This window comes from Chlamydomonas reinhardtii, chromosome 10, assembly GCF_000002595.2.
Source record: "Chlamydomonas reinhardtii strain CC-503 cw92 mt+ chromosome 10, whole genome shotgun sequence".
Lineage (NCBI taxonomy): Eukaryota > Viridiplantae > Chlorophyta > Chlorophyceae > Chlamydomonadales > Chlamydomonadaceae > Chlamydomonas > Chlamydomonas reinhardtii.
In genome coordinates, this window is record NC_057013.1 from 4,318,918 (window position 1) to 4,346,110 (window position 27,193).

At 65.6% G+C, this 27,193-nt stretch overlaps 6 protein-coding genes across 6 annotated transcripts in view; 2 read left to right on the top strand and 4 right to left on the bottom strand.

Moving 5' to 3' along the window:
- The window catches only part of CHLRE_10g450926v5 (uncharacterized protein), a 5,682-nt gene extending 588 nt beyond the window's left edge, over positions 1 to 5,094 (top strand). The window contains exons 3-9 of the mRNA XM_043066966.1: positions 231 to 259; positions 393 to 547; positions 722 to 798; positions 933 to 989; positions 1,990 to 2,133; positions 2,287 to 2,397; positions 4,192 to 5,094. Coding sequence (XP_042920363.1) covers positions 231 to 259; positions 393 to 547; positions 722 to 798; positions 933 to 989; positions 1,990 to 2,133; positions 2,287 to 2,397; positions 4,192 to 4,899 — 1,281 coding nt within the window. The 3' untranslated portion in view covers positions 4,900 to 5,094. The remainder of the gene's footprint in view (positions 1 to 230; positions 260 to 392; positions 548 to 721; positions 799 to 932; positions 990 to 1,989; positions 2,134 to 2,286; positions 2,398 to 4,191) is intronic.
- A 15-nt stretch (positions 5,095 to 5,109) lies between these two features.
- On the bottom strand, positions 5,110 to 7,792 carry CHLRE_10g450950v5 (uncharacterized protein). Its single transcript, XM_043066967.1, has 5 exons — positions 7,010 to 7,792; positions 6,716 to 6,856; positions 6,449 to 6,559; positions 6,282 to 6,338; positions 5,110 to 6,135 (listed from the first exon to the last, which is right to left on the bottom strand). The coding sequence occupies exons 1-5, from the start codon at positions 7,016 to 7,018 to the stop codon at positions 6,031 to 6,033; spliced, it is 423 nt and encodes a 140-aa protein (XP_042920364.1). The 5' UTR covers positions 7,019 to 7,792; the 3' UTR covers positions 5,110 to 6,030.
- Positions 7,793 to 7,870: 78 nt separating this feature from the next.
- Positions 7,871 to 12,112, bottom strand: CHLRE_10g451000v5 (uncharacterized protein). The gene is made up of 9 exons (XM_001698459.2): positions 11,774 to 12,112; positions 11,410 to 11,587; positions 10,924 to 10,995; positions 10,253 to 10,580; positions 9,844 to 10,049; positions 9,372 to 9,419; positions 8,998 to 9,107; positions 8,658 to 8,811; positions 7,871 to 8,443 (listed from the first exon to the last, which is right to left on the bottom strand). Exons 1-9 carry the CDS (start codon positions 11,977 to 11,979, stop codon positions 8,183 to 8,185), a joined length of 1,563 nt encoding a protein of 520 aa, XP_001698511.2. The 5' UTR covers positions 11,980 to 12,112; the 3' UTR covers positions 7,871 to 8,182.
- Positions 12,113 to 12,166: 54 nt separating this feature from the next.
- On the bottom strand, positions 12,167 to 16,952 carry CHLRE_10g451050v5 (uncharacterized protein). The gene is made up of 4 exons (XM_043066968.1): positions 14,901 to 16,952; positions 13,997 to 14,512; positions 13,536 to 13,718; positions 12,167 to 13,279 (listed from the first exon to the last, which is right to left on the bottom strand). The coding sequence occupies exons 1-4, from the start codon at positions 16,911 to 16,913 to the stop codon at positions 12,419 to 12,421; spliced, it is 3,573 nt and encodes a 1,190-aa protein (XP_042920365.1). The 5' UTR covers positions 16,914 to 16,952; the 3' UTR covers positions 12,167 to 12,418.
- A 79-nt stretch (positions 16,953 to 17,031) lies between these two features.
- CHLRE_10g451100v5 (uncharacterized protein) lies at positions 17,032 to 22,592 on the bottom strand. The gene is made up of 8 exons (XM_043066969.1): positions 21,678 to 22,592; positions 21,042 to 21,290; positions 20,372 to 20,459; positions 19,795 to 19,918; positions 19,233 to 19,295; positions 18,985 to 19,071; positions 18,515 to 18,655; positions 17,032 to 18,344 (listed from the first exon to the last, which is right to left on the bottom strand). The coding sequence occupies exons 1-8, from the start codon at positions 22,306 to 22,308 to the stop codon at positions 17,838 to 17,840; spliced, it is 1,890 nt and encodes a 629-aa protein (XP_042920366.1). The 5' UTR covers positions 22,309 to 22,592; the 3' UTR covers positions 17,032 to 17,837.
- Positions 22,593 to 22,727: 135 nt separating this feature from the next.
- CHLRE_10g451150v5 (uncharacterized protein) lies at positions 22,728 to 27,192 on the top strand. Its single transcript, XM_043066970.1, has 4 exons — positions 22,728 to 22,985; positions 23,297 to 24,586; positions 24,756 to 25,001; positions 25,249 to 27,192. The coding sequence occupies exons 1-4, from the start codon at positions 22,913 to 22,915 to the stop codon at positions 25,446 to 25,448; spliced, it is 1,809 nt and encodes a 602-aa protein (XP_042920367.1). The 5' UTR covers positions 22,728 to 22,912; the 3' UTR covers positions 25,449 to 27,192.
- Position 27,193: the final 1 nt, after the last annotated feature.

Here is a 27,193-nt window from a genome sequence, read left to right on the forward strand (position 1 = left end):
GCCTTGGCGATGGTGGTCGCCCGCACGTCCTCCTCGGGTGTGAAGGGCCTTGGCGGACAGGAGACCTGTGCGTGCATGGGGACCAACCAAACATCAGCCGGCAGTTAGACAGCTAGATAGATGAGGATGGCAACGATCCTGCTTGAGTGCACGCATTGCACGCTGGCGAGCACACGGCGGGAGATAGGATACCCGCGCACCTGGCAGAGGTTGCATGGGTCTGCCAGCAGGTCAGCGTCCGGCTCATCGGGGTCAACCTGTGAGCTATATATACGAGTACTAATAATAAGCTAATAAGGGGCAGGGGTGCGGTGCGCGGCTCAGGGAAGCGCGGAGTCCAAGTTCTCCTGTGCAAGATCCTGACCCGCCGTTGCGGTCTCCCTTGCTTGCAGCGCATTCGTGTCACCGTCAGCATCTATCCCGGGGCCTCCCAAGATTGAGGTGGACAAGACCAAGCCTGTCCAAAGCGCATGGGCCCCCTTCCGGCCAGCTCCTCCGGCGCCGTACAAGCCTTTCATCCTTAACAGCCCCCCGTGCTTACTGGTGCGTGAGTTACTCGTGTGTATGTTCGTATGGTGCAGCACGACAAGCAAATGATGGGTCTGCGCCCCTAGCTACCTGAGGGTTCACCTCGCATCCCAAGGCTGGACATTCGCTGAGCAACTTTACGGCCGCCAGACTCACAGGCGTCCTCAGTGGCCAGCGGGCCCCTCCACCACAGCCCCGCTGCCTACGTCCTCCATTGAGACGTACCAGTGGACCAACAAATTCATGCTGGCGAACCCGCCGCTGTTTAATGTGAGTGTGCCCGTACGTACGTGCGCCACCCAAACGTGCCGCCGGGGCCTGAATTCGGCGGGTCCATCTCGCTTGGTCCGCGCCTTTATAACCTCACCCCTGCAACTTAGCTCATTCGAGTTGATTGCTCGCAGGTTGACCCCGATGAGCCGGATGTTGACCTGCTGGCAGATGTCTGCAACTTCTGCCAGGTGCGTGGGAGATAGACGACCCTGGCACCTGGCAGAAGTTACACAGATCTGCCAGCAGGTCAGCATCCGGCTCATCGGGGTCAGCACAAATGAGCTAAGTTGCAGGAATAAGGTTCGAGGCCCAGGAAAGCGCGGAGTCCAAGCGAGTTGTATGGACCAGCCGAATCCAGGCCCCGGCGGCACGTTCATTTGTTGGGGGCACGTACGGGCGCACTCATATAAAACAGCGGCGGGTTCGCCAACATGAACTTGTTCGCCCACTGGTACGTCTCAATGGAGGACGTGGGCAATCGTGGGCGGGGGTGCAGGGGCCCTCCCGCTGGCAACAGAGGATGCCTGAGAGTGTGGCGGCTGGAAACGTGCCCAGTGACTGTCCAAGCATGGTAATAGATCTTTCACCGTTAGGGGCGCCGACCCATTCTTTGCTTCCCACACAGGAGTACCGTAACTCACGCACCGATGAGCGTGGGGGCGGCTGTTGAGGAAAGGCTTGTATGGCGCGCGGGGCGGGACCCAAGATGAGCTTGGGACAGGCTTGGCCTTGTTCGCCTCGACGTTGGGAGGCCCCGGGATACTGACGGCGATGCGAGTGAACTGCGAGCAGGGGAGACCGCAACGGCGGGTCAGGGCATTGCGCAGGAGCATGACGGAAGCAGTAGTCTGCAGCCCCGGTGCCCAGCAGGGTGCCATCGAAGCGGAACTGCGGAACCCACAAATGTGCGCCACAGCGGCCACCTCACCTTGGACATCTTAATGGTATATGAAAGCTTTAGCTCGTGCAGAGGACCGGGCTGGACTGCGGTTTTTTTCAGCGGAAGGCCGGCAAGCAGCACGTGTACCGGAGCAAGCCACGTCAGCGTCCGCCGGCTCATCGGGGTCAACCTGTGAGCAACACGAGTAATAAGCTAATAAGGGGCAGGGGTGCGGTGCGCGGCACAGAGAAGTCCAAGTTCTCATGTGCAAGGCCCTGACCCGCCGTTGCGGTCTCTCTTGTTCGCAGTTCATCTATGTCACCGTGAGCTTCCCGGGGCCTCCCAAGGTGGAGGCGGACAAGGCCAGCCATGTGCGAAGCTCTTGGGCTTCCTTCCGGCCGGCTTCCCCAGCACCTTACCGGCCCTCCCTCAACAGCCCCCCGCGCTCACCGGTGCGTGAGTTACGGTACTCCTGCATACACACGTATGATGCTTCAAGGGAAGCAAAGAATGGGTGTACGCCCCTAGCTATACCTGACGAGGGTTTGCCTCTAATTCCAAGCCTGGACATGCGCTGAGCAAGTTTACGGCCGCCACACTCACAGGCGTCCTCGGTGGCCAGCGGGCCCCTCCGCCACAGCCCGCTGCCCACGTCTCCCATTGAGACGTACCAGTGGACTAACCGATTCATGCTGGCGAACCCGCCACTCTTCAACGTGAGTGCGCCCGCACGTGGAAGAGTGGCGGGTTCGCCACAATCGCCAGCATGAATTTGTTTGTCCACTCATACGTCTCAATGGGAGACGTGGGCAGCGGGCTGTGGTGGAGGGGCCGGTTGAGGTCCGGCTTGTAGGGTGCCGGAGGAGCCGGCCGGAAGGGGGCCCAAGCGCTTCGCAGCTTGGCCTTGTCCGCCTCCACCTTGCTTGGGAGGCCCCGGGATGCTGACGGTGACACGAATGGACTGCGAGCAAGTAAGAGAGACCGCAACGGCGGGTCAGGGCCTTGCGCAGGAGCAGGAGCCCAGTTCGCGGAATTAGTTCGCAGACGCGGCGACCAGCAGAGTGCCGTCGAAGCGGAACTGCGGAACCCAGAATTCTGCGCCACTGCGGCCAACTCACCTCGGACGCCTTGGTGTTATACAAAAGCACTAGGGCGTGCACAAACGCAAACAGAACCGGGCAGGGCCGCGTCTTTGTTCAGCGGAAGGCCCGGAAGCAGCAGCGCGTGTCGGAGCAAGTCTGGAGGTGTCCAACTGAGGTTTGGCAGCGCAGTGACACAAAGGATACGGGACGCTGCGCGTGGAATTGAAGGAAAGAAGCTGTGCGGTTTGCAGGACGCTGGGCTGGGCAGCACTTGTCAACGGCCGGATGGGTCAGAATGGGTCAGAGCGGTCCCGTTCCGTAACCGCTATTGCAGCGCTGTTAGCCCGCGCGGCTGCTGCTGTAGGCTGACTCGGGCTAGGGGAGATCACGCCGGCAGGTGCGCGCGGTGTGTGCAGCAAGATTAAAGCTGGGCGGGACCCCGCGTTTACAAGCCCTCGGTCCCGGCCACGGTCCCGGCTAGCTGCCGACCCGCCGCGCTCACACGGCCCTACCTCACCCGCGGGCCCCCGGGCTGCTGCTGCCTGGTTCATGAGGTGCCTTGCTCTCCCCCTATCTGCCTATGCTACTGCTACAGCCACGGCTACAGCTAGCCGTCTGCCATGGCCTCACACACGACCCAGCCACGAGTCCCGAGATTCTTTGGCGCCAACCGGCCCGGACCCCACCCACCACCTCCCTGGCCACCAGATACATACCGCGCGCGGCGAGTCCCGACCCCGTGACCACCTGACAAACGCTTTCCCAACCCACTTCCCACCACCTTCCTCCGCACCCTCTCAGGCCCGCCCCCCCGTATACACACACGCCTACCCCATGCCGGCTCCCCACGCACCTGCGCCACAAAGCCGCAGTCCAACAGGTCCGGTGTCGGCGCCTCACCCGCAACGTCCGACCGGTCCCCCACCGCCTTGGCCGCACGGGTCCGCTCCGCCGGCAGCGCCCCGCCCGTCAGCGCCGCCAGCGCCAGGCTGCCCGCCAGCGGCCCCGCCACCGCCGCATCCCCTTCTTGTCCTGCCGCTGCCGCTGCCGCGCCCCTTACGCCCCCGCATTTTCCTCCTCCTCGAGCGCGGTGTTGTGCAGCATGATACGGTAGTCGCGGCCTCGCGGGGGATGCTTAAACCATTCCCAGCCACAAGACAGGGGGTTCAGAAGGGGCGGACACCGGGGTACCGGTTTCGCAGCAGGTAGGATCTAGGTGCCACCTGGTTTAGCAAGGTAGGAAGGGGAGGGCCGGGCGGCGGTGGGGGGCCCTAGGCGTGCAACGACCTGGGCAGGACCAGGGCAGGGCTGTCCAGGCCGAGGTCCCTGCAAGGTGTTGTGCTTGTGGGAAGCCTGGACAGCTTTTGCGTCTCCCATTTACCCGTCACCCGCACATTCCTCTGCGACTCACCTGTACCGGCTGTGCAGGTGGAATCGGCCACGCCGCCCGACGCCGTCAAGTTCTTCAACACCCTTAAAACCGAGCTGGCAGCCAAGTACGGTGTGGAGGGGGGCGGAGGCGGTGGCGCAGCCAGCGCAGCAGAAGGCGGCGCAGCGGGGGCGGGCGCCGCCGCAGGCACCACCGCCGGAGGCGGCGCCGCGGTCGTCGTGGGCGGTGGCTTTGGCAGCGGCGCCCTGGGCGGCTCGCCTGTGCTCCTGCTGGCGATTGCGGGTGGCCTGGGTCTCGTGCTGCTGCTGACGGTGCTGGTGCTACTGCGGGTGACGTCGGAGCTGGGGCACAGCGCGAGGGCGTTTGAGGCGCTCACAGGCGCCCTGGACGCGCTGCCGAGCCGGCTGGCGGCGGTGGCGCAGCAGCAGGCCCTGGCGGCGGCACAGGTGGCACAAGCATGCCCCTTTGACGGCAGCGGCGGCGGCCGACGCGGCAGCGGCGGTGATTTCGGGCAGCCAGTAGCAGTGCCTCCCCTGAGCGCCACCGGCAAACGGGGCATCGCTGCCGCTGAGGGACTTGAATGTGCTTGCTTACTTACGTATATGGGTGGATGTGAGGTGGGCGGGACGTTCGGGCAAGCTGCAAACCTGCCGCAACCATGGATTGCGAGTGGGGCAAGCGCGAGTGCGTGGGTACTGAAGTCGGGCCCCCATATGTTTGCAACGTGGGCGCTTTGTGCCAGGTAGGGACCTTGCATGCGCGCGACACTGGCAGGCGGACCAGGCTATGACTGATTGCGGTGCAGGGCGTGAGATGCGACCGTGTGAGCTGAAGTCCCGAATGGTGTTTTGGTGATGGAAACTGCCAGAAGGCATTCATGAAGTGTTTTGTGGTAGAATGCCCAACGCCGGAGGGGCCGAGGATTAGCCCAGGGACGAGGAATGTGACACACAAAGATTGCCCTTAAATTACAGCAGCTGTCAAGCAAGCTGTGGGTGTCTTCACGGCATATCCTCGGGAAGCAGCCTGCCAAGCACGCTAGGCACGCCATCACGTGTACGGCCGGCAAGACGGCAGTGGCACAAACACAATAAAAGAGCAACCCGACAGCTAGGAAGTCCAAACGCATTAATCACGACAAGCCCTCTCACGGGGGCGTCACTTTATAAACTTGCAATTGCAAGAGTTAGCTAGCGCCCCTTGCGGGACTTTAGTACTAAAACAACTAACTGATGTATGCGCGCATCTTTCATCATGAATAAACACCGCGCGCCCTCACTATCTCAGCAAGAATAATTATTAAGCACTTCAGCGTGGTCATGTGACACCTATCTCGTCACAGCAGTGGGGTTCCTTGTTCACGTGCACGCAACCCTAAGCCCTGAGCTTGCCACAGGGCATGGCACGGCACGATAACGGCAGTATTAGGGTGTGCACGGTGGATGGGCGTGCAGCCGCCAGCCAACACCAGGTGGTGTCACGATGTCACCGCTCAGCGCTTAGCTAATAACCACATTGACTCACACTTCACAACTACGCATCATAAACTATGTACAACTGTCCTCCGTCTTGACAGTACCGTATGAGTCGAGCGGGTCGGCTTGCACAGCTGGATGCATTCGCTTCACACGTGCATGTCAGCCACCAAGTCTTCAGCACCGGCGCGCAAAGGCGTTGGCGGTGCGGTAAGTAGTCTGCATGGCATCATCCGTAGTTACACCAACGCGTCAGTATACCTGTCACAAATAGACGGCCCGTCATGCTTGATTGCGCAAATAACGTAAAGCAGGCGACCCGTCCTAGCCACCGTGCTTGATTCGCACGACGTCGCTCGGTCCAGTGCCGCATAGTAGGTGATGGCTATTTGGGGCTCGACCCTACGAGCTACCGGCACTCACAATCGCGCCAGAGCATATCGCCTTGGCGATGGCGGTGGCCCGAGCGTCCTCCTCGGGCGTGAAGGGGGTGCTCGGGCAGGAGACCTGTGCGTGCATGGGGACAACCAAAAAAACTAACATCAGCCGGCCGCTGGATGGACAACTAGAGCATTGCGAGGACCCAACCACATGAGCGCTGGAGTGCATGTTTGTTATCTGGCGAGCGCATGGGAGATAGACGACCCACGCACCTGGCAGAGGTCGCAAAGGTCTGCCAGCAGGTCGGCATCCGACTCATCGGGGTCAACCTGTGAGCAGCACGAGTAAGCTAAGTTGCAGGAATAAGGATTGAGGCTGAGGAATGCGCCGTCCAAGCGAGGTGGACCAGCCGAATCAGGCCCCGTAAGGGCGCACTCACATAGAAAAGCGGCGGGTTTGCCAGCATGAACTTGTTTGTCCACTGATATGTCTCAATGGAGGACGTGGGCAGTGGGCGGGGGTGCAGGGGCGCGCCGGCAACCGAGGACGCCTGTGAGTGTGGCGGCCGTGAACGCGCGTGCTTAGTAAATCCGGGCGTGGGGCGGGTAAGTGGTGCCAGCTCATGCATCGTCCATCCAGGGGCGCACACCCATTCTTTGTCTCCCTTGCTGCACCATACGTGCGCCTGCAGCAGTAACTCACGCACCGGTGAGCGTGGGGGGCTGTTCATGAACGGCTTGTATGGCGCCGGAGGCGCCGGCCGGAAGGGGGCCCAAGCGCTTCGCAGCTTGGCCTTGTCCGCCTCCACCTTGGGAGGCCCCGGGATGCTCACGGTAACGCGAATGAACTGCGAGCAGGAGAGACCGCAACGGCGGGTCAGGGCCTTGCGCAGGAGCAGGAGCCCAGTTCGCGGAAGTAGCCCGTAGCGCCGGTGCCCAGCAGGGTGCCGTCGAAGCGGAACTGCGGAACCCACAAATGTGCGCCACTGCGGCCACCTCACCTTTGCCATCTCGTGTTGTAGAACGGTTTAGAGCTTGCAAAGAACCGGGGCTGGACCACGGTTTTGTTCGGAAGCGAAAGGCCGGCAAAGCAGCACGTGTATCGTCTGAGCAAGCCTTGCAAGGGTTCGCAGCGTAGTGTCACAAAGGACGCACGACTTAATGAACAAAGACGCTGTGCGTGGAAGTTTGACAGAGAAGAAGCGGTGCGGTTTGCAGGGCACTTGGCTGGGCACTTGTCAAAAGAAGCAGTAGGTTACACAGGGTGAGCGTGTGTGTATGAGAGCTTGGAAGAGGAGCAAAGAGAATACTTGTATGCAAAAGCTGTGTGGAGAAGGCCTGAAATACTCAGGAGAATCCGTACCACGCTACTGCAGCGCTGTTAGCTGTGCGCTACTGGTGTTTTGCAGTTGTGAATTACCGTGCTACGCCCTGAGCACGTTACAGGAGATGAAATAGCTGGAGAAGTAAACGGGGGCAGGTCCAAGCCCTAGCGCTGTTTGGCTGGGTTCCGTAAGCGCCAAACACCGCTACAGATCACGTCAAAAGCGCAGCAATCGTGGCAAGCAGCCGTAGCCGCGCTGGTAGCAAAAAAGGGCTGGCGCTGGCGCAGGCCGCGTCCGGGGCTCCTCCCAACGTGCGCTTAAAGCTGGTGCAGCGCTGCAAATGTCGCGTAAACGAATTGCCGCAACGGCTGAGCAGCGCTACTGGATTTGGAGCTCGAGTGTCCGCAGTGGATCTGGCGCGAGCCACCGCCCGCGCGGCTGCTGCTGTCAGCTGGCATTATTTAAGTTCAAGGCTGGCTCTAGCTCTAGGGGAGATCGCGCCGGGTGCGCGCGGTGTGTGCAGCAAGAAAGCTGGGCGGGACCCCGCGTTTACAGCTGTCAGCCCTCGGTCCCGGCTGCCGACCCACCGCGCTCACACGGCCCGACCTCACCCGGGCCCCCGGGTTGCTGCTGGTTCACGAGGTGCCTTGCTCTCCCCCTATCTGCCTATGCTGCTGCTACAGCCGCGGCTACAGCTAGCCGTCTGCCATGGCCCCACACAGGCACACACGAGTCCCGGGCTCCTTTGGCGCCAACCGGCCCGGACCCCACCCACCACCTCGCTACCTGGCCATCACACGCCGCGCGCGGCAAACACGCACGCGGACACGCGCGCCCACATACACCCGCTCACACCCGCACCCACTTTGCCCGTCCGGCCGGCCGCTTGCCACCGAAGCTCCCTGCGCCCTCCGCCGGCGCCTCCGCGTCCGCGGGCCGGTCCTCTGCTCCCTTCACGCCTGCGTCCTCGCCCGCTGGCCCGGACGCTCTCCGCTTGGCCGCCTGGGCCAACCCCGGCGGCGTCATGTCCACCAGGGGTGACGACCTCAGGCTGCGGAACCAGGCGCGGTACTGCTCGAAGCGGCCCTCCGCAATGGCCTCACGGATCGCCTGCAGGCAGGCAGGTAGGTTCCGCATCAGCATCCACAGATGAGGAATGACGGGGCCAGGATCAGGCGTGCTGGGGCAGGCGGCCTGACCCGCCTCCAGAGGCCTGCTGCTGACCTGGCCTCGCCCCTCGCACAACCTTAGCTAATAAGCCCGCGCCTCGCAGCCCCCTCCCCAGCCCCCTCTGGCCTTCCAACCCCCGCCCTCTTCCGCGCACCTGGCAGAAGCCGTTCATGTGGCTGGTGTTGTGCGCCTCCAGCAGCACCTCGCCCAGCATCTCGTGCGCGTTGAGCAGGTGGTGCACGTAGGCGCGGCTGTGGCGGGCGCAGGCGAAGCAGCCGCAGCCCGGCAGCAGCGGGCCCTTGTCCAGCCTGATGGCGGGCGGCGGCCAGGAGGGCGGCAGGGGCCGGCAAGGGCGCATGGCGGCACACGGGTTAAGGCGCGTGCAGCGGACCGCTGCGGCCGCCGTCCCATGCAGCCAAATCTGCCGGTACTTCCACCTTCCCAGCTGGCCACACGCGCTGGCCGTTCCTTTTCCCCCTCCTGCCCGCTCCCACCGGTAGGCTGTGGACCACAGGTTCATCTTGGTGTCGTCGGAGCCCAGCGCCACGTCAGCGCCGCCCGCACCCGCGCCGGCGGCCGAGGGCGCGTCGCCCGGCTGCCAGCCCTGAAGCGGTTGGGTGGTTTGGTGGTTGGATGGTTGGGTGGGTGGGTGCACATGTTGGAAGGGCAGGGAAGCGGGTGCGGGGTAGGAGCCTAGGAGGCGAGACGCCCACGCATGGGGTGGGCAAGAAGGTGCACGACAGCGGCAGGCTGGGGGCAGGTAGGTGGGTCGGGGGAGTGCCTGGCAGCCGCGTGACCGTCGAGGGGCGAGGCAGTCGGATCCAGCGTTGCCCCTGCGGCGCACGTCACGCCGCAGCCCGCGGCTCACCTGCGGCGGCCGTAGCGGGAACGTGAGTGCGTAGCCGCCGGTCGTCACCTGAGCGGCACGACAGGGCGGCCATGTGGTGAGTTTTGAAGAGCCTTGTAAATCGATACTGGTGCAGGGAGCGGTGGCTGCGCGTGCGCCCGAGCACGGGGTGCCGGGTGTCAGGTGCAGGGCAGGGTGCCGCGAACCGGTGCCGCGAACTGTGCACGTGAGCCATCCCCACCCACGAGGCTCACGGGCGCCACACTGTAAACACACAGGTACCCCAAGCAGAGCACCATATCACCACCATCTCCCGCCCGAGCCGACAGGCCCCTCTTGCCCCCGCCTGTCCTGCGCACGCCCTGCCTTGCTCCAACCCCGCCTGACCCCGTGACCACCTGACACAACGCCTTCCCAACCCACGTCCCACCACCTTCCTCCGCACCCTCTCAGGCCCCACCACACACACGCCTACCCCATGCCAGCCCCCCACCTGCGCCACGAAGCCGCAGTCCATCAGGTCCACGCCCGCCGCCACCGCCTCCAGCAGCTCGTCAGGCCCGCCCACCACGCCGCTGGCGAACACCACACGCGCCGCCGCAGCCTCCGGCGCCAGGCCCAGCCCCTCCAGCGAAGCCGCGATCAGCGCCGGCCGCTGCGCCGGGTCCTCGCCCGTGCCCAGGCCGCAGATCGCATAGCCTGGCGAGGCGCATAGGGAAGATTTTGTGTTATGTGTTTGTGCGTATGCGGTGTGGGGAAGCACATGAAGAGGGAGAGAGGGAGATGACGTGTTGGACTGGCAAAATGTTAGTCCGCTTCACTCCGGTTCCCTTCGTCGTACCCCCCTCCATGAGTGTGATGCTATGGCACCACCAGTATGTGTAGCGGCGTCGGCGCCTCACCCGCAACGTCCGACCGGTCCCCCACCGCCTTGGCCGCACGGGTCCGCTCCGCCGGCAGCGCTCCGCCCGTCAGCGCCGCCAGCGCCAGGCTGCCCGCCAGCGGCCCCGCCACCGCCGCATCCCCTTCTTGTCCTGCCGCTGCCGCCGCCCCTTGTGTCCCCGCCCCCGCCTCCTCCTGCTGCTGCTTTTGCTGCTCCGCCGGCTCCTGCTGCTCTTGCTGCTGCCGGGGCTGCGAGTGCTGGGCCGCCAGCTCCAGGCAGGTGCTGAGCCAGGCGGCGGTGCGGCGGGCGGAGGTGGCGATGCGCTTGGAGCGCGAGTCGGCCGTGATCTGTAGGCGTGTGGGTGGGATGAGGAGCTGTCAGGTAGGGATGCCGGCAGAGGGCTGATATGCTCGTCCCGCGGATCTGGCCTGGACGCCTCACCTGGAAGCTTACTGACCCGATTGTTGGTTGGTTTGGAGTGGCCGGTACCCAGCCGGCATGGGCCCCGCCATGCCCCCATTGCGCAGTGCCCGCTGTCCCGCAGTGCTTTCCCGCACACCCGGTTTCTGTTCCCCAGTGCCGCCCACCGCCCCAACCTGGCCACGCCTTCACTTGATGGATAATCATGTATGTAACCCCCACCGCCCCACTGCCCACTGCCCGGCTGCTCTGCTTGTCCGCCTCTCCCACCTCGTCGCACAGGGTGACGAACAGGTCGGGTTGCAGCGCCGCCACGGTGTCCATGTAGCGGGCCGGGCCCACCTGCCCAAGGGTGGCGGGGGTGGCGGGGGTGGGTGGGTGGACAGCATGATGCACATGATGCGTGGACAACGTTGGCGGGAGGAGGAGGCAGAGGCATGTTTGGGAAGGGCCCGTCGCAAGGAACGTGGCGGAGGGACTCCCTGCACTGGGATTCACGACACAGGCGGTGAAGGGACGACCCAGCTGTGCCACCAGCCGCCAATCCGCCGCGGCCGTACGCAAGAACTGGGTGACTACCACGACAAGGTGCTCGGCACGCAGCGCTCAGGAGTACTCATGGGCAACACCCGCCCCACTGCCCTCCGCTTGCACCCCGAATTGCTCTGGCTACATTGCTCCATGCCCCCGCTCTCCGCTCGGCTGCTGCGTTCCTCCCCGCCTCCCCGCCTCCTCCAGGCCACCAGGTCGCCTCACCATGTGCCCCCCGCTGTGTATGCACACGTGCACCTCCTTCTCGCTGCTGGGCCGAGTGCCGAACTCGTACATGGTTGGGTCGCGGTTGCTGGCGAGCACCGGGTAGGGACCTAGGGCCAGGAAGGACTGCGCGCCGCGGCCGTACTGCCGCAGGGTAGCTGCGTCCGGATTCTCCATGCTGAGAGGTGAGCAGGTGGGCGGGGCGGCGGGATGGGATGGGAGGGCGAGACAGGTGGAGGTGAGAGTGAGTCTGGCGGGCGTGCCTATGCCGACCGCCGGCCAGCGGCCAGCAGCAGCTGGCCCTAGAGGTGCGGCAGGAGGCATGGAAAGGAGAGAATTGCAGCATGCAATAGGACACGCTTACAATTGCATTACGCTCAGCTGCACACCCTGCACTGGCGGTGTCACGGCGGCGAGCATGTCCGGCGAGGTGAGCGATAGCGGGCCGCCTCGGCGCGTGTACAACAAAACCGATGGTGTATCTATACTGCCAGTTCTTGTAACGAGCGTTCCACAGCGAGCATTGCCGTCTCGCGCCTTTACCGAGAAGCCGGGTGGGGTTTGAGACATCCTGACACTAGGTGTAAGCACTCGTTGCATAGTCTTATGATAAATGCGTGTGAGGTAATCAGGAGCTGCACTCCTGCGCTCGCATCGTTGCGTCGCTCACGCGAAACGTCGAAAGAATGGAGCTACTTCAGCTAACTAAAGCGCTATAACGCAACAATGAGTATGTGCCTAGAGCAAAACCTGTTTCGCCGGCACGCGATGGGGCATGGCGAAACCCTACGACCGCATGACCGCATGACCTGTCCCCCAGCTCTGCCTGTAACAAAATGTCGTCCACGAGCGCCCCCGAGTCTGCGAGCGGTCTAAACATGTGCATTAGCTTCACCCACCCGCACCCGCTGATTGCGCCTATTCGCCACGGGCCCGCGAGTGGTCTTAAGATCTGCGGCAGCAGTACCGTATATGGTAACTCCGTAGCCATCCACTCGGTTAGACCACCTCAGTCTGCGTCCGACATCGGCCCTTGCGCCCACACCCAGCGCGGGTGCAGGCCCGCCGCTACCACCACCTCTGTCCCCGCGCCTCGCTGCTCCCGCAGTGCCATGTTGATAGTCTCCGCCTCTGCCCCCGTCAGGAAGCTGCACTGCAACTGCACGACACGGACGCCGCCATCACCGCGCTCCCCTCGCTGCGCCCTTGCGGCAGCCTCTGGCCCCAGCTCCCGCGCCGCCGCCGCGTGGCCGTCGCTCCATCCGCCACCACCACCCGAGGAGCTGCTGCGGTCATCCTCCAAGCTGCTTACCTCGCTGCTGCCGCCGTCGCCGCTGCTGCCACCACCGCTGCCGCCGGCATCACTGCACCCTCCAGCATCGGCATCCCCACCCCGGTGGTCACTGCCACTGCCGGCATCGCGGTCACTGGTGCCGCCGCCGCCAGCCGCGCCATGTGCGCCGCCCGACGACGACGACGAGGAAGAGCCGCAGTCCGACTCGCCGCCGCCGCCGCGCCGCCGCGCTGCCCGCTCCCTGCGCTGCCGCCGCTGCCGCCGCCGGCCTTTCCGTCCTGCATAATCACCACTGCCCACAGCCACCGTGCCGGGCCGCACCCCCTGTATTCCACGACCGGCCTCCAGAACCGCCGCCGCCGCCGGCCTCAGCGCTGGAGCCGCCGCCGTGCCTCGCTGCGGCGCGGCCCTAGCGACGCCGGCTGCTACGAGCGCGGTCGTGGACTGGCTGCGTGGGCGGCCGCTGCTGGCCCCGCACTTGGAGCCTCCGCCTGGCACTGACACTGCCCCTGCGGGGCTGGGGCGATCCCCCGTGTACAGCTGCACCAGTCGCAGGCGCGGCAGCTCCCGCAGCGCCTGTACACAAGGGGCGCGGGGGCACCGCGTGTCATGCAGGCCACAGGGACGCGCGAATACCGTTCCTTGTACCAAACTGATCACCAAGTGAAACGCGTTACTGCCGTCAGCGCGCCGTGCCGTTCCGCCGTGTCAAGCAGCTGGCTGTCGTGCGATCTCGTGCATGTCACAGCCGCCGCTGGATCCAGCCGCCCATCCCACGCCACCAGACCTGCAGCAAACCCCCGCCCCAGACCCAGCCCCCGTCCCGACCCACGTGCAGCCAGCATCCCATCTCCAGTCTGGAGCAGTCGGCGCCGGGGCCCAGCAGCAGCGCCAGCCGCGTCAGTCGCCGGGCGCGGCCGCACAGCGCCGACAGGTGCGGCGGCCGCAGCGGCGGCCCGCTGTCGGGCTGGGGCAGGCGCAGGCTCAGGCCGCGCAGGCCGGGCACGGACAGGACCTGTTGCGCGAGAGGGCAGCGAGGGCGCATGCAGGCCGTCGCTCAGCCATGGGCGCGGTGGCGGCAGGCGGGTGTCAGCAGGCGCGAGGGCTGCGGCGGGTCACAGGCACTATCACACTGCTGCTCCACAGGAAAGAAGGAGCGCAGCGGCACAGCAGCAGGGCGGTCTGCTACCCCTCCCCGTCCCTTGTACGCAGAGAGGTCGGTGCCAGCCCCGCCGCCCTGCCCACACTCCCTCCCCAAGCCCCCTGCCCACAGCCTCCCGCTGGCCGGCTCACCTCCCGCAGCACCAGCGCCCAGTCCCAGGGTTCGTGCCTCATGACTGACAGCTGCAGCTCCACGTGCCGCACGCCACCCAGCCCGCCCGCCAGCGCCGCCAGCTGGGTATACAGCTCCGCCGCCCCCTCACACTCGACCTCCACCCCGCCTCCTCCTCCCCCTCCCCCTCCCCCTCCACCACCTCCTGCGCCGCCCCTGCCGCGCTCCCTCCCTCCCTGCCGCTGCCGCTCCCTGCTCCCTCCCCCTCCTCCTCCTCCTCCTCGCCCTCCTCCTCCACTCCTCCTCCTCCCGCCGCCGCCGCCTCCGCCTGGCCTGCCCTGCCCGCGGCCCTCCGCGTGCAGGTACAGGTCCGCCCTCAGCGTCGCCAGTCCGGGCAGGTGGCGCAGCAGCGGCGTGAGGTGTTGCGGCCAGGCCATGGGCAGCGCCAGGGAGCGCAGGCGCGGGAAGGCGGCGTGCCGGTCCAGCCGCCAGGGCGCCAGCTGCCGCGCCTCCAGGTGCGTCAGCGCCGTCAGACACTGGGCGTGGCGGGAGCGGGAGGGGGAAGCGGGAGGTCAAAGGGGGAAGGGGAAGCGGCAGGTCAAAGGGATACATGCAAAGTCCAACGGGCATAGGGCGGAGACGGGGAGAGGGGGTTGGGAGACGGAGAGGTGGGAACTGGGAAGGTTGGCGGGGCCGGGCGAGTCGTGTGAGGTCACGGTCGGGACAACGTGTCAGGGCGCAGCGGCAATCGCGTTCAGAACGAAAAGCAGCTATGTGCGGTGTGTGTAAGGCAGCCTTTCATTGCCTGCGCCACCCGCCTAGGAGCCCACGCCCCCTGGTATTGCGTTCTGATTAGGCCTGCACGTGGCAGCCCCCACCCATCCACCCGCCCACCCACCCAGCCCCCCTGAGGTCGCTCCGCACCTGCAGCAGCAGCGGCATGTGTGGGTCCAGCTCCTCCCCCGGCAGCTCCAACGCCACCAGTCGCCCGCACTGAGCCACCACCGCCGCCAGGTGAGACGCGTCCAGGTCCGGAGCACGCGAGCCGCCGCTGCCGCCGCCGCTGCCGCCGCCGCCGCCGCCGCCGCCGCCGGCCCCGCCTGCGCCGCCGTACACGCCGCACTCGCCGCCCGCCGCCAGCACGCCCCCCTCCAGCAGCTCCCGCCGCCAGTGCCACCCCACCTCCCCATACTCGCACAGCTCGTCCAGGTGCGGCGGCTGCGGCAGCTTGGGCTTGGGCTTGTGCCGCCGCCCGCCAATGCCGCCACCCCAAGCGCCATCACTCCAACCGCTGCAACCGCTGCCGGCAGCGCTGCCCGCATGTGGTTGGGCATCCGGGTCCCGGGGGCCCGAGGCGTGCCGGTGCTGCTGCCGCCAGGCCCGCTCCGCGGCCGCCGCCACCGCGGCGGCGGCCGGCGGCAGCGGCGGCGGCGTGTGCAGGTGCAGGTGCAGGTGTGTGAGGCTGGGCGCCAGGTGTGGCAGGGCGCCCACCAGCGGCTCGTAGGGCCGGGCGCAGGAGAGGGACAGGTGCAGGCGCTGCAGCCCCCCGGCTGCCAGGTGCCGCAGGCTGGACAGGGCGGCGGCGGGCACCGCCACGCCGCACAGCGTCAGGCGGGTCAGGCGCAGCGGCGAGGGCGGCAGCGGCCGCAGCGGCAGGCGCGGCGGCTGGGCGGCGCCTCTGTGCAACACGGCAGCGGTGGCAGTGGAGGCAGCAGAGGCAGTAGAGGCAGTAGGGGCAGCAGAGGCAGAGGCAGAGGCTGCCGGTAAAAGGGCCATGGAACCGAAGACGGGGTGTAGGCCGCTGGAAGTGCTGCCGCCGCTACAAGCCGCGAAGTCCAGCAGTAGCAGGGTTAGGCTGGGCAGGTGCAGGTCGAGCAGCTCTGCCTCATAAGGGTCGGCACTGGGCGTGCTGCAGTCTATCACAACAGACCGCAGACCCAGGTCACTGTGCCCGCCGCCACTGCTACTGCCGCCAGCGCTGCTACTGCTACTGCCGGTCAGCCCGCCGTTGCCTCCCACGCCGTCCGTTGCGCTGCCCGATGCTGCGGCTTTTGCGGAGCCGGGCTGCGCACAGAGGGCAGCATTGACTTGCTGTATCAGGGCCAGCGGCGCCAGCACACGCCGGCAGCGGCTGCTACTGCCGCCAGCGTCCCCGCCGCCGCCCCCTGCTGCCGAGCGCGGCTGCGGCCGCCGCCACGGCGCCGATGCGAAGCGCAGCTCTGTGAGGCCACCGTGTGAGCCGAGGCAGTCAGCGAGAGCGATAGCACACAGCTGCAAGGCTTCCGGCTCCTGCTCAGCAGCTGACCCGGCAGGTCCTTCGTCGCTACCGCCGCTGGCGCCACGCTTGTCGCTAAGCCGCAGCTGCTGCTGCAGCCGTGTCGCTGCCTCCGTGGCTGCATCTTCATGGGCGCCTGCGTCGGGTTGCCTAGATGCTGTGGCGTGTTTGCCATCGGCTGTAGCCGCTGCCGTAAGGCCCAGGGAGAGGGGCTGCAGCCCGCCCAGTCCGGGCGAGCATTCCGCATGCCGCAGCGTCAGGCTACTGCTGCTGCTGCTGCTGCAGCCCCCGCCGACGGTGGCGCAGCCGATGGGCCCCAGCTCATCGCGCTGCTGCGGCCGAGACAGTAGTTGTAGCAGCTCGGCGACCTCGGCGACGGAAGCCAGCGGGGTGAGGGGCGAGGGGTCGCAGTCCAGCTCCAGATGCGTGCAGTGGGGGTAGCGAGCCAGCAAGCCCCCACAGGCGGCAAGAGCTCGCAAGGCCTCGTCGCAAAGCCGGACGACCAGCTGCGCTGCATGCTGCTTGTGTTGAGCCGCGAAGTATGTGTTGGTAAGCCGCAAAGATCGCCAGCCGGCAGCGCCGAGCTTAGCAAGGATTCGCGTGTGCAAGATGTCGGGTGGCAGACCTCCTAGAAGGTCGCGGCCCTCACCTGCAATTGACATCCTAGTTCTATTTATTTATCGTCCGCCATGCCCTTGAGTAAGTGAGTTTCCGGCTGTTTTCGGCGAAACGGGCAGTGCTTCTCCTCGTGTTTTTATCAGGTGTTCGTGATGTTTTGTTTGGGCTTACATAAGTCAATTCTGGCTGATCGGCATTTGCACTGTGCGGCGATTAGGTTTGCCGCCGGCACCTGTGCAACATCCGTGCTCGAATCCACGTGCTGCGCCCAAGGCTGCGCCCCCCGTTACCCGGCGTCGGGTCCTCACCTGCATCCCCCAGCAGGTCCCTTGCACAGTGCCGCTGCCAGTATCTGCACAACATACATACCTATCCTGCCATTCAGCTGGCAAAAAACCAGAACCGTCTCCCCAAGTTCGCCACTTCGCCTGGCAAGGTCGTGCATGCGTGGACCCGCGCACCCGCGCAGTCGCATGCTACGATTCTCGGCGCTAGGTAACTGTACTTGAAATCCAGTCAAATGACCCCAATGGCCCAATCTATGCATCAAGTGCTTGGCAAGCTCGTGCCGGTTCCATGCTGCCGTGCGCATGGCTGTACTGCAATGACGGGTGCTGAACTAGTTAGTTGATTGCATGGTCTTTCACCAACCACAACGTACAGGAAAACAAAACAAATGAAGCCTCTCTGGCTTGCTTAACCTTGCCATTAAATAAATGCACCAACCGTCAATGAACACTCGTCTAGCAGGCCTACGTTCATTCTAGCTTCTAGAAATCAGTGCGCGCGTCCTAGAGGCATTGTGACATTGCAAACGTCTCAGCTGGCTGGGCTCGTGATTGCATGCACACAGCCCTACACACAGACCACGCTTCATGTGGGCGGCTGGGTGCGTGCTACTGTGCTTCTGTGCACGCACACACAACAGCAGCAATGTGCTGCAGGCAGCTCCCGTGCCCAATCATCACTCAGAGCCGCGACCGAAGCACTGGCACAGTTGGGTGCGCCGCGGCACCGCGATCCGGCCAGGTAATCGCCGGCGGCGTCACGTACGCTGCTGCATGCCCGCTGCCGCCCACAGGAGCCCAGTCCAGCCCCGCAGGCTCCCAGCCCGCCGCCGCCGCCATGGCTACCGTCGGCGCCGACGTAGCCCGGCTGCCGCCTCTGCCGCTACTGCTGCTGCTGCTACTGCTGCTGTCAGCGGCATGGCCGCTGACGTGGCTGTGCTCCTGTTTCTGCACCACCTGCTGCTGCTGGTGTTGTTGATGCTGCTGGTGCTGGTGGCGCGGGTGGGCGGGGTGGTGCGGCGGGTGGGAGGGCTGGTGCTGGTGCTGCTGGTGGAGGTGACCGGGGGCGTCGGCCGCTGCCGCCGCCTTGCTCCTCGCGCTGGCTGCCACCGCGGCGGCCGCCGCCTCATTGTCCGCGGGGCCCCCGTCCTGCTCGTCCAACCAGTCCGACAGCAGCGGAAACACCTCCTGCGCAAGTCAACGATAGCTTTGGAGCGTGATGCCAGGCCAGACATACAAGCAGCCCCACGAGTATACATGCATCTACATGTACACGCGCGCGCGTTGTGTTTCCCAGACACATGCACATGTACACACACACACACACACACACATACAGAACACACGCGCGCACCCACCTCCTCCGCGTTGCGGCCCATCAGGATGTCGAAGTGGCCGTAGTGCGTGCGCGTGTGGCCGGGCGCCGGCGCCGACGGCCCCAGCTCGATGTAGCGGCAGCAGCGCGAGCCGCGGAACATGGCGGCAGTGGCGGCGGCGCCCTGTGGCGGACGTGTTTGTGGGGTGTGCGTGTAAATACCAGCCCAAGCTAATACCAAACCCGATGTAAAAGAGCGAGGGGTCAGTGGGGTTATCATGGTGTGGCCTTAGTAGTGTGCGTGGGTACACGTGGGGTTGGCTGTAAGACGTGGTTGCGGAATGCGGTAGCAGGAAGCAGGTGCGATTAGGTTCGCAAACATACGGGATGATGGCACAAGCGGTAACTGACAAAACGCCGGCCGGGCAAACAAACTCCCCGCGAGGTGCGCGTCCACTTTACCCACCCCGAACGACTGTTGCCCCGCCCCGCCCCGCCGCGCCCCTCGCCCACCTGCGGCGGGCACATGCGGTCGCGGTCCCCGCACACGAACAGCACGGGCGTCTCCACCCGTGACAGCCGGGCGGGGTCGGCGAAGGCCTGAGGTGCGGCGTGTGTGTGGGGCGGCGTGTGTGCGGGGCGTGATTAGATGTACATACCAAACAGGGACTGCGCAGTCGGGGCCGGCAGGAATGTGGCTGAGGCTTGCACAGCCCGAGGCTGTGACCAACACTAGCTGCAGCGGCCATAGCCCCACTCGCCTCTTTGCCGTCGGCGGTGCGCAGGCCGGCGCTCCCGAAGGCGCTCTTCATCTGCAGGATCACCTGTGAGCGGGGCCGGCGGCCGGGAGCGGGAGCGGGGGCGGGGGAGTTACTTGCCCGAGACCAACGACAGGATGGGGTGGGGGCCCCCGGTCCCGGGATGGGGAAGTCGTGCCCGGCCCCCTGGATGCGAGGCCTCAGGGCACACGTGGCGGCCATGCACCATGCAATGCCTCAACGCAATCAGCGGCATGGCTAGGGCCCGTCGCTGCCGTCGCCGGCCCCAGATGGTCAGACGCCCGCCCCGACGGCGGCCCCCACCTCTCCAGACCGCCGCCTCTCTCGCTCTCCTGCTCCTGTTACAACCTCCAGGGCCCTCTTTCCAAGGCCCCCCTTGTCCCTTCACTCCTCCCGGTTGAACTACCGTAACGTGTCTTGTTATGCGTCTTCTTGTCTCCGGCTTCTCAATAAGAAACGGTGACCACAACAGCCCCCTCTCACCCCGCCTCCCTGCTCCCTCCTCTGTCTCCCTCCCGCTCCTCCCACCGACCGCTCCCCTCACCCCGCTGCTGATGGCGCTGAAGTTCCTCGCCAGCACCGCCCGCGCCAGGGCTGGGTCGGTGTTGGGCGGCCAGAAGTACAGCTCGTCCAGCAGCGGGAGGCCGGCGCGGCCCATGGCCAGGGGGCTGGGGGGAGGGGGGGGAGGCCAGGGGTTGTTAGCGTTCATGGGGAACGGAGTAATTAAATCACAAAGTTTGAAGTGCTGACGCCGGGGGTGTGTGTGAGGGGAGCGGGGGCGAGGGGATAGTGTGGGTGAGGGGAGTGGGTCAGGGCAACTGGCAGCCACACCACACCACATTTACCGCACCGGGCGCACGGACTGCCCACCGCGCATGCCTATGACCACGCCAACCAGCCACTCAGCCGGCATGCACCGTTCGCACTTCAGCTGCGCCAGACACATGTGTACACACACACACACACACACACACACACACACACACACACACACACACACACACACACAGGCACGCGCGCGCACATGCGCTAGGTACACACACGCTCGCACGCACGTGCACGTAAACCCTAAATTCAGTGAGTGGTCTGGTGATGCGGTTACCAGCACACCTGGCGCGCACCTGTAAGCCCGCAGTGTGCTGCCCGCCGGCACTATCCACAGGTAGCGGGCCAGCCACATGGTACTGCGGAGCATCTGCCACCAGCTTCCTGAAGGGGATTGCAATCATACTTAAGGTATTACATTCATGATTAGAAGATTGCATTCATAATTAGGGGATTGCATTCATGCTTAATTAGGATGAAGCGGAGTTGTAGCCAGGCACATTGGCGCAGCCCCAGGGGAGGGGGAGGGGGTCAGCGAGGCGGGGTTACAAGAACCCAACCCAGTGTCATAAGTCAAGGTGCGCTGGGCTGCGCTGCGGAGTGCTGGCATCTGCCCGTCCAGTGAGGGGGTGGGTGGGAGGAGCTGGGTGGGAGGGAGGGAGGAAGGGAGACAAGGGCAGCGCCAGGAGGCACCAGGAGTGGGCGGCGGAGTGAGGCAATGGCTGCGGGAGGGGCGTCGACGGGCTGTTCAACACAGCTGGACAGGCGCCCCAGCGCCTCAACAGGGGACGTAAGTTACTAGTTCTCCCTACGTGCTACCGTACAGTCACTAGACAATAGACTGGTGCATGGGAACAACGCCGCACACAACTGACCCCCAGGACTGCCCTCCGACGCCATGAAACACCCAGGCCCCGCCGCATTCCCCCGCCGCCATCCCCCCGCCGCATCCCCCCCGCCCCTTACCCTTCAGAAAGCAGCCCGATGCCACCACCGTGGCACTGGCCACGCCCGCCGCCGCCTCGCCGCCCAGCGCCAGTAGCCGCGTCAGCACCATGCCGCCCATGCTGTGCCCCACCAGGTGCGCCTGGGCGCAGCACGTCTCGCGCAGCACGTGGCGCAGCACGGCCGGCAGGTCCTTGGCCACGTAGTCGTCAACAGACCACCAGCGGCTGCGACCAAACCACAGCGAGGGCCGGTCGCTCTGGCCGTTGCCTGGCAGTGGCAGGGGCAGTGGCGCGAACAAGGGGAGGGGGAGGGGGAGGCAGGAGAGGGAGGGGGGGGGTAGGAGCAGGGAAAGGGCGGGAAGGGGAGGGGGTGGGATGGAGAGCGGTCATAGTGGAGTGGTTAGCTGGTGGTGCACAGAACAGGATGGGGAAGGGTTGGGAAGCGCGGCGTACGGGAGGCTGGGCCGGCGGACAGGTGCGCTGCAGTGCAGCGGATGCCTCCGCGACCCATCGTGCAGTGGAACTGCAGGCCGCGTGCGCCAGATATACGGCGCAAGAGTTCAAGCCCCTCCTTTCCCAAGCACGGAACACGCACAGCGCGAATCTACAGCCTACACACCCACATCCAGCCGCCCACGCCCAGCCACCCACTCACCTCGCAGCTCCACCACCCACACGTCCCAGCCCCGTGCCGCCAGGTAGTCCGCCAGGCTGACCACCGGGCTCAGGTCAAAGGTGTAGGCGCCGCTGGAGCCCAGCCCCGGCACCAGCACCACCGGGCAGCGCCGGGCAGGCAGCGGCGCCGCAGCCGGAGGCTGCTGGGGCTGGGGCTGGAGCTGGGGCTGGGGCTGGGGCTGCTGGGGTTGCTGCTGGGACTGCTGTAGGTGCGGCTGTGGCGAATGCTGGGGCTGTTGGCGCCGCTTGTGGCGGGTGCTGACGGCTGCCGCTGGCGCTGGCGGCCCCGCTGCTGCTGCCGGCTGCGGCTGCTGCACTACGTGAGTGCGCACCAGGTGCAGCCGCCAGCCGTCCGGCGTGACGCAGTAGTGGTGCGTCTTCACGTGCGGCGCAGCAACCGGCAGCGGCGGGAGGGACAGGCGCGCTCTGATCGCCTGGCCGCTTGATGTCGGGCCGGCGGGCACACTGTCGGCAGTGTTGGAGGGCTGGTCGAGCGTGAAGGCGCCTGGTGCGACCGGCGATTGCGGTGGGTGGTGCTGGCCGCCCGCCCCGCCCGCTGCCGCGGCGACGGCCGCGCCAGAGTCGGACTCCGCCGGCAATTCGGCTGCCATTCGCGAGGTGGCGGTGGCGGGGCTAAAGCTTTACTTATTCCGCTCGCCCCGACGTGCGCGCATTACATACGGGCGGGCTGCGGAGCGTGCGCTGGAGCGCCGACGAGTGATTCAATTGTGCAATTTTGACTGTCTGAGGCCACACACAGGTTGGTGGGCTCCTCGTGGGGCTCGCGGGTAGCGCGCAAGAACCTTTCGGAGCTCGGGCGTCCGGGTGTCTTCCACCAGCGCGCTTGTTTGGAGCTGACTAGGAGCGTCGGATCGCTTATTGTAAGGTATGCACGGTATACTCGTAGGCGGGTAGCACTGAAGCCGGGTATTCGGGGCCAGTCGGCGACATGGCTGTTCATCCGGTGCCGACGCAGCAAACCGCCGTGTTTGAACGGCACTGACAGTATTCGGTATTTGCGAAAGAGATACTATACGTTGCGATTTCTATTAATCAAAGTCATAGACGCAAAGCCCACTCGACGCGAACTCGCGCTGAGCCTTTCCATTTGTCTTCCATTCAATTACCTAAATATAATGCCTGATTTAGCAATGTATTGGTTACATATCTAACCTTGGCTATACAACAGCCGCAAAAACACGACGCCAGCGGCAAATGGCTCTCTCAGGTTCGACGCGCCAGAGGACTGCGACTCGCATGCTTCCTTCTGGCGTCATCGATGCTTCAGGTAGCGAGCCAGGCGCGGGTGACTGGCACGAGGACTGTGAAAGGTTCCCTGAATCGCATGTCAGGGCGCTGTGAGGCTGGCCACTTCTGCCTAGGCTTATGTGGTGCTACACAATGCGGTTGCTGACTGGGGTTGGGCTGGAGTTGAAGGGCAGAGTTTGGGCGTGAAGTTCGCCATGCATCACGCGGGCATGTCAAACGTCGGTCATTGGCAGGGCACGTGTGGCGAAGTATCGGCGCCAAGCTTCTGGACGCAGCGCGCATGTCTGAACACACCGTGTGCTGTGCTGCCAACCCCGCCCGGTGCTGCAGTGGGGCCGTCGTCGCCACGTTTGGCCTCTACAACGCAGTCTTCACCACTGCCGAACAGCCCCAACCCTACGGGACGGCGCAAGAGCGGGTGCTTACCACTCTCCGCTTCTGATGCGGTCTCAGGCGCCAGCGACGACGCAGCCGCAGGCGGCGAGGCTTGCTACGGCGGGGCTGACTCCTCGCCGCCCCACGTGCTGTCAGTGCCGCTCACGCTGCTCAGTCTACACAACGGCGGCCACAGCCGGCACTCGACACGCGATCGTTCGAGCCGCGACACGTCACCAGGGCCCGCTCTGCTGGCGCGGGAGGGCAGCATAGGCTTCGGGGAGACGGCGCCGGGTCTGGACTGGTCGACGGGCAGCCCAGGGGCCGGTGGCGGCGGCGCTGCACCCGCCGGCGGCGCCAGCCCTCGCGCGGGCGGTCCTGGCGGCGGCAGGCGGCGGACGGAGATGGAGGGCGCGTCACCGACGCCGCGAGTGGGCGGGGGCACAGGTGTGCTTGCATCACCGGCGGCGACCTCGCCAGTGACTGACAGCACCAGCATCTGGTGCACGCCCGCCAGCATCGACCCAACCACACTGCCGGCGCCATCCCGCGCCGCCGCCGCCGCCATTGACGCCAGCGGCCTCGTGCCGCAGAGCGTGGTGATCGCCGCCGCGGCGGCCGCGGCGGCGGCTGCCGCTGCCGGCGGCGCGGGCGGCTCGCCTGTTCCTAGTGGGGCCAGCGGCGGCGCAAGCCCGGGCAGCAGTAGCGGCGGCACCGGCGGCCTGCACGTGACGCTGCCCGCCCACCTGTGTTCGCTGCGGCCGCCTACGCCGCTGGCCAAAGACGAGGACCATCTGGTGGTGGTGGCGGCGGCGGTGGCGCACACCCACGCCTCGCCCACACGACGCCGCTCGCGCTTCGCCTCCTCCGCGGACCCAGGGCTGCTGGCGGCCGCGCAGGCGGCTGTAGCAGCTGATGAGGCGGGGCTGCTGGAGTCGCCGCCGGGCAGCTACAGCGGCACCGGCGGCATGTGGCCGGAGCACGGCGGCGGCGGCCGGCACGGCCGGCGCGGCGCTGGCGCGCCCGCCACCTCCACGAGCGGCACCGCCAGCGGCCCTATCTCGCTCAGCTTCACGGCAGGGGCGGCCGCGGGTGTGGGCGCTGCCGGCAGCAGCACCGGTGGCAGCGGTGAGCTGCCGTTCCCGCGGCCGCCGCTGGGTGTGGCGATGGAGCCGGCGCCATGGAGCTCGCCGGGCCGGAGCACCAGCAGGCGGGCGGGGCCGCCGCCGCTGGGGACCGTGCCAGGTGCGTGTCACTTGTGGTGTCCGCGTGCTGGCGCGTGCAGTATGTGCAGTATGCCAACCTCAACAACTCCTCGTTTTCGGCCGCTGAGGGCGTGCATGCAATTGTGTCGGCTGAGAGCGCGCATGAAATCCGCCGTCCCATGGATCCGTTGCTTTCCTCTATCCCACAGAGGAACCTTTGGTCGCGCATGCACGCGGCGATGCGTTCCCATCGCGGCCGAGCGGGCTCGGACCCGCCGGCAGCAGCCCTGCTAGCCCTGCCGCGAGCGCAATGGCCAGTGCTGCTGGTGGCGGGGGCGGTGTCGGCGGCCTCTCGCCAGCGGCAGCGGGCGCGGCAATGCCGGGCGCGTCACCTTGCTCGCTGACGGGACGCAGGCAGCGGATGAGCACACCGCAGGTGCCGGACCTGGACCTCGGTGAGTGAGTGTGTTTTTTGGGGGGGGCGGGGGGGGGCACGTGTGATGGGCTACAGCCGCGCATGCCCACGTGTCGTGCAGCGAGAAGCCGAGCCGGTCGCCCGGCCAGCGCACGCCATGCACAAGGTCGCCACGGGCTGCATTACTGCACTCGCTATCCTGGCATGTGAGCAGGGGTGGCCTTTGGGTCTGATCTTCACGTGTCATCAACAACACCGGCTTGTTGTGTCGCTGCCCTCGCCTGCAGGCGGCCTGAACGGCCCGCGCTCGCCAAGCATGACAGGCGGGCCGGGAGCGGCGGGGCTGGGGGCGAGCGGGCGGCGGGGTCCAGGCACCACAGACGACTCGTTGAGCAACTTCATGCACAGCTTCGGACCCAACAGCCCTGCAGCGGCGGCGGCGGCGCGTGTGGCGTCGAGTGTGTGCGGCCCGGCCGGGGGCCGGTAGTAGCTGGGGCTGCATTGCTTACCATACCTCACTGGGCAGCTACGGGCTGAATGAGAGCTCGATGGCGGTGTTTGTGTGTGTGTGTGTGTGTGTGTGTGTGTGTGTGTGTGTGTGTGTGTGTGTGTGTGTGTGTGTGTGTGTGTGTGTGTGTGTCTCTGCGCAGTTGGAGTAGGCGGCGGAGGACGGGTGCCCGGACATGCTTGCTGTCTGGCCTAGGTCCGTTACGTGTCATTTGTTATGCAGACGCGTGCTGGTCGGGGCCTGGATCCGATCTAGCTCAGTCCTTATGCAAGTGCGTCCCGACCAGCGCAAGACCCTCGATCGCTGTCCTGGGTGGTCAATTGTTGGAGGCGCATTCCGAAGACATATGCATACGTCGTGTGGACACGCCGCGTCGACCGGAGTCACGGATGTCCCAGCATGGGTGTATGGGCGCCTGAGTGGAGCCACGAGCTGGATGTTAAGTAGGGCCGCGGAATAAGGTAACCTTAAGGTATGATAAACGTATGAAGACACGGCTTGCGTGGGCGGCCAATACGCCCAGGTCCAGGGCCTTGAACCATGCAGGGCCTGGCATTTATCACATGCGAAGCTCACGGCCAGCATAATAAGGCAGTATGTGGCAAGGGTCCTTGTTTCCTGGCGCGGGATACAGGTGCGGTGTCAGGGCGGCCTCGTCTGTCGGGAGCAGGTCTGCATTGGGCTGCAGACAGGTGCCGGGCTCACACACGCATTCCTGCAGTGCGCTATCAACGTGCATGGCGAGTATGCATTGTGCATGGCCAACGGACGATGACGCGCGTTCTTGCGGTGTCACTCCGGGGCGTCTATACTCTCGTGACTCCATAGCTGTTTGTGTGCCGTACTGTGTGCGGCGCAGATTTCTGCTTTATTTGTGACTGGTATTGTGTGGTGCGCGCGCTGCGCGTACTGTTTACGTCGCGCTGGTTCTCTGCCGCCAGCAACTGTTTTTAGCCGATTTTAGGCGGTGGCATGGATGTTGGACGTGGGTTAAGTGCACCACATGGCACGGCCGCAAGTGCTGGCATGCTCGTCTGGTGCACATACCGGTAGTGTGAACTTCTTGGGGCCTCACCTGATGTGAAACTGCCAACCCCAAAAGGCATGGGATCAAAGACACATGCATACGCTGTGCACCGTGCGTAAGCCGTGCAATGAAGTCGAGCAGCATGGCATGCAGACACAGTTCCCCAGTGATGCACTCAGCAGGCATGCATGACTCCCGGAATCCTACTGTCAGAAGAGGTGGATAGCATGCGTTGTGCCTTCCACACTTCCACCCAAACTCCCGTGCATATCGTTACGACAGGCGACAGCACATAGTCGAAGACAGCCCGTGCGGCATTGCCACGCTGCCCCCTCCCCTCTCGAATGTGCTGGCACCCAATGGGTCATGATGGTCCCGGTGAGCGCCGTGGCTGCCTTGAGACCTGCTTGAGACAAACGCCTGCGGCCTACCAGCACCTTGCCCGCCCGACACCCTCGTTCAACCCTCAACCACCCGGTTGGCGCCAAGCCCAGGAGTCGTGTGTGTCTGTGTGGGGCCATGGCAGACGGCTAGCTATAGCCGCGGCTGTAGCAGCAGCATAGGCAGGTAGGGAAAGAGCAAGGCACCTCGTGAACCAGGCAGCAGCCCAGGGGCGGAGCCGGCGAGGTCGGGCCGTGTGAGCGCGGTGGGTCGGCAGCCGGGACCGAGGGCTGACAGCTGTAAACGCGGGGTCCCG

Bases quoted from the DNA above. Each gene is read 5' to 3' on its own strand.
- CHLRE_10g450950v5 (XM_043066967.1), bottom strand. The intron at 6,560-6,715 runs GTGCGTGAGTTA...CCACACTCACAG, and splicing joins ACAGCCCCCCACGCTCACCG to GCGTCCTCGGTTGCCGGCGC. The intron at 6,136-6,281 runs GTGCGTGGGTCG...ATGCACGCACAG, and splicing joins ACCTTTGCGACCTCTGCCAG to GTCTCCTGCCCGAGCACCCC.
- CHLRE_10g451000v5 (XM_001698459.2), bottom strand. From the start codon at position 11,979: ATGTCTCAAACCCCACCCGGCTTCTCGGTAAAGGCGCGAGACGGCAAT. The intron at 11,588-11,773 runs GTAAGCGTGTCC...CTCACCTCTCAG, and splicing joins CAGCTGAGCGTAATGCAATT to CATGGAGAATCCGGACGCAG. The intron at 9,108-9,371 runs GTGAGCCGCGGG...CAACCGCTTCAG, and splicing joins TCCCGCTACGGCCGCCGCAG to GGCTGGCAGCCGGGCGACGC.
- CHLRE_10g451050v5 (XM_043066968.1), bottom strand. From the start codon at position 16,913: ATGTCAATTGCAGGTGAGGGCCGCGACCTTCTAGGAGGTCTGCCACCC. The intron at 13,719-13,996 runs GTGAGCCGGCCA...CTCGCGCAACAG, and splicing joins GGGCGCTGGTGCTGCGGGAG to GTCCTGTCCGTGCCCGGCCT. The intron at 13,280-13,535 runs GTGGGTCGGGAC...CCTTGTGTACAG, and splicing joins AGATGGGATGCTGGCTGCAC to GCGCTGCGGGAGCTGCCGCG.
- CHLRE_10g451100v5 (XM_043066969.1), bottom strand. From the start codon at position 22,308: ATGGCAGCCGAATTGCCGGCGGAGTCCGACTCTGGCGCGGCCGTCGCC. The intron at 19,919-20,371 runs GTGCGCGCCAGG...CCCTCCCCCCAG, and splicing joins AGCACACTGCGGGCTTACAG to CCCCCTGGCCATGGGCCGCG. The intron at 18,656-18,984 runs GTGGGCGAGGGG...CGTCCGCCACAG, and splicing joins ACCGCATGTGCCCGCCGCAG to GGCGCCGCCGCCACTGCCGC.
- CHLRE_10g451150v5 (XM_043066970.1), top strand. From the start codon at position 22,913: ATGGCTCTCTCAGGTTCGACGCGCCAGAGGACTGCGACTCGCATGCTT. The intron at 22,986-23,296 runs GTAGCGAGCCAG...CCGGTGCTGCAG, and splicing joins TGGCGTCATCGATGCTTCAG to TGGGGCCGTCGTCGCCACGT. The intron at 25,002-25,248 runs GTGAGTGAGTGT...CCTCGCCTGCAG, and splicing joins GGTGCCGGACCTGGACCTCG to GCGGCCTGAACGGCCCGCGC.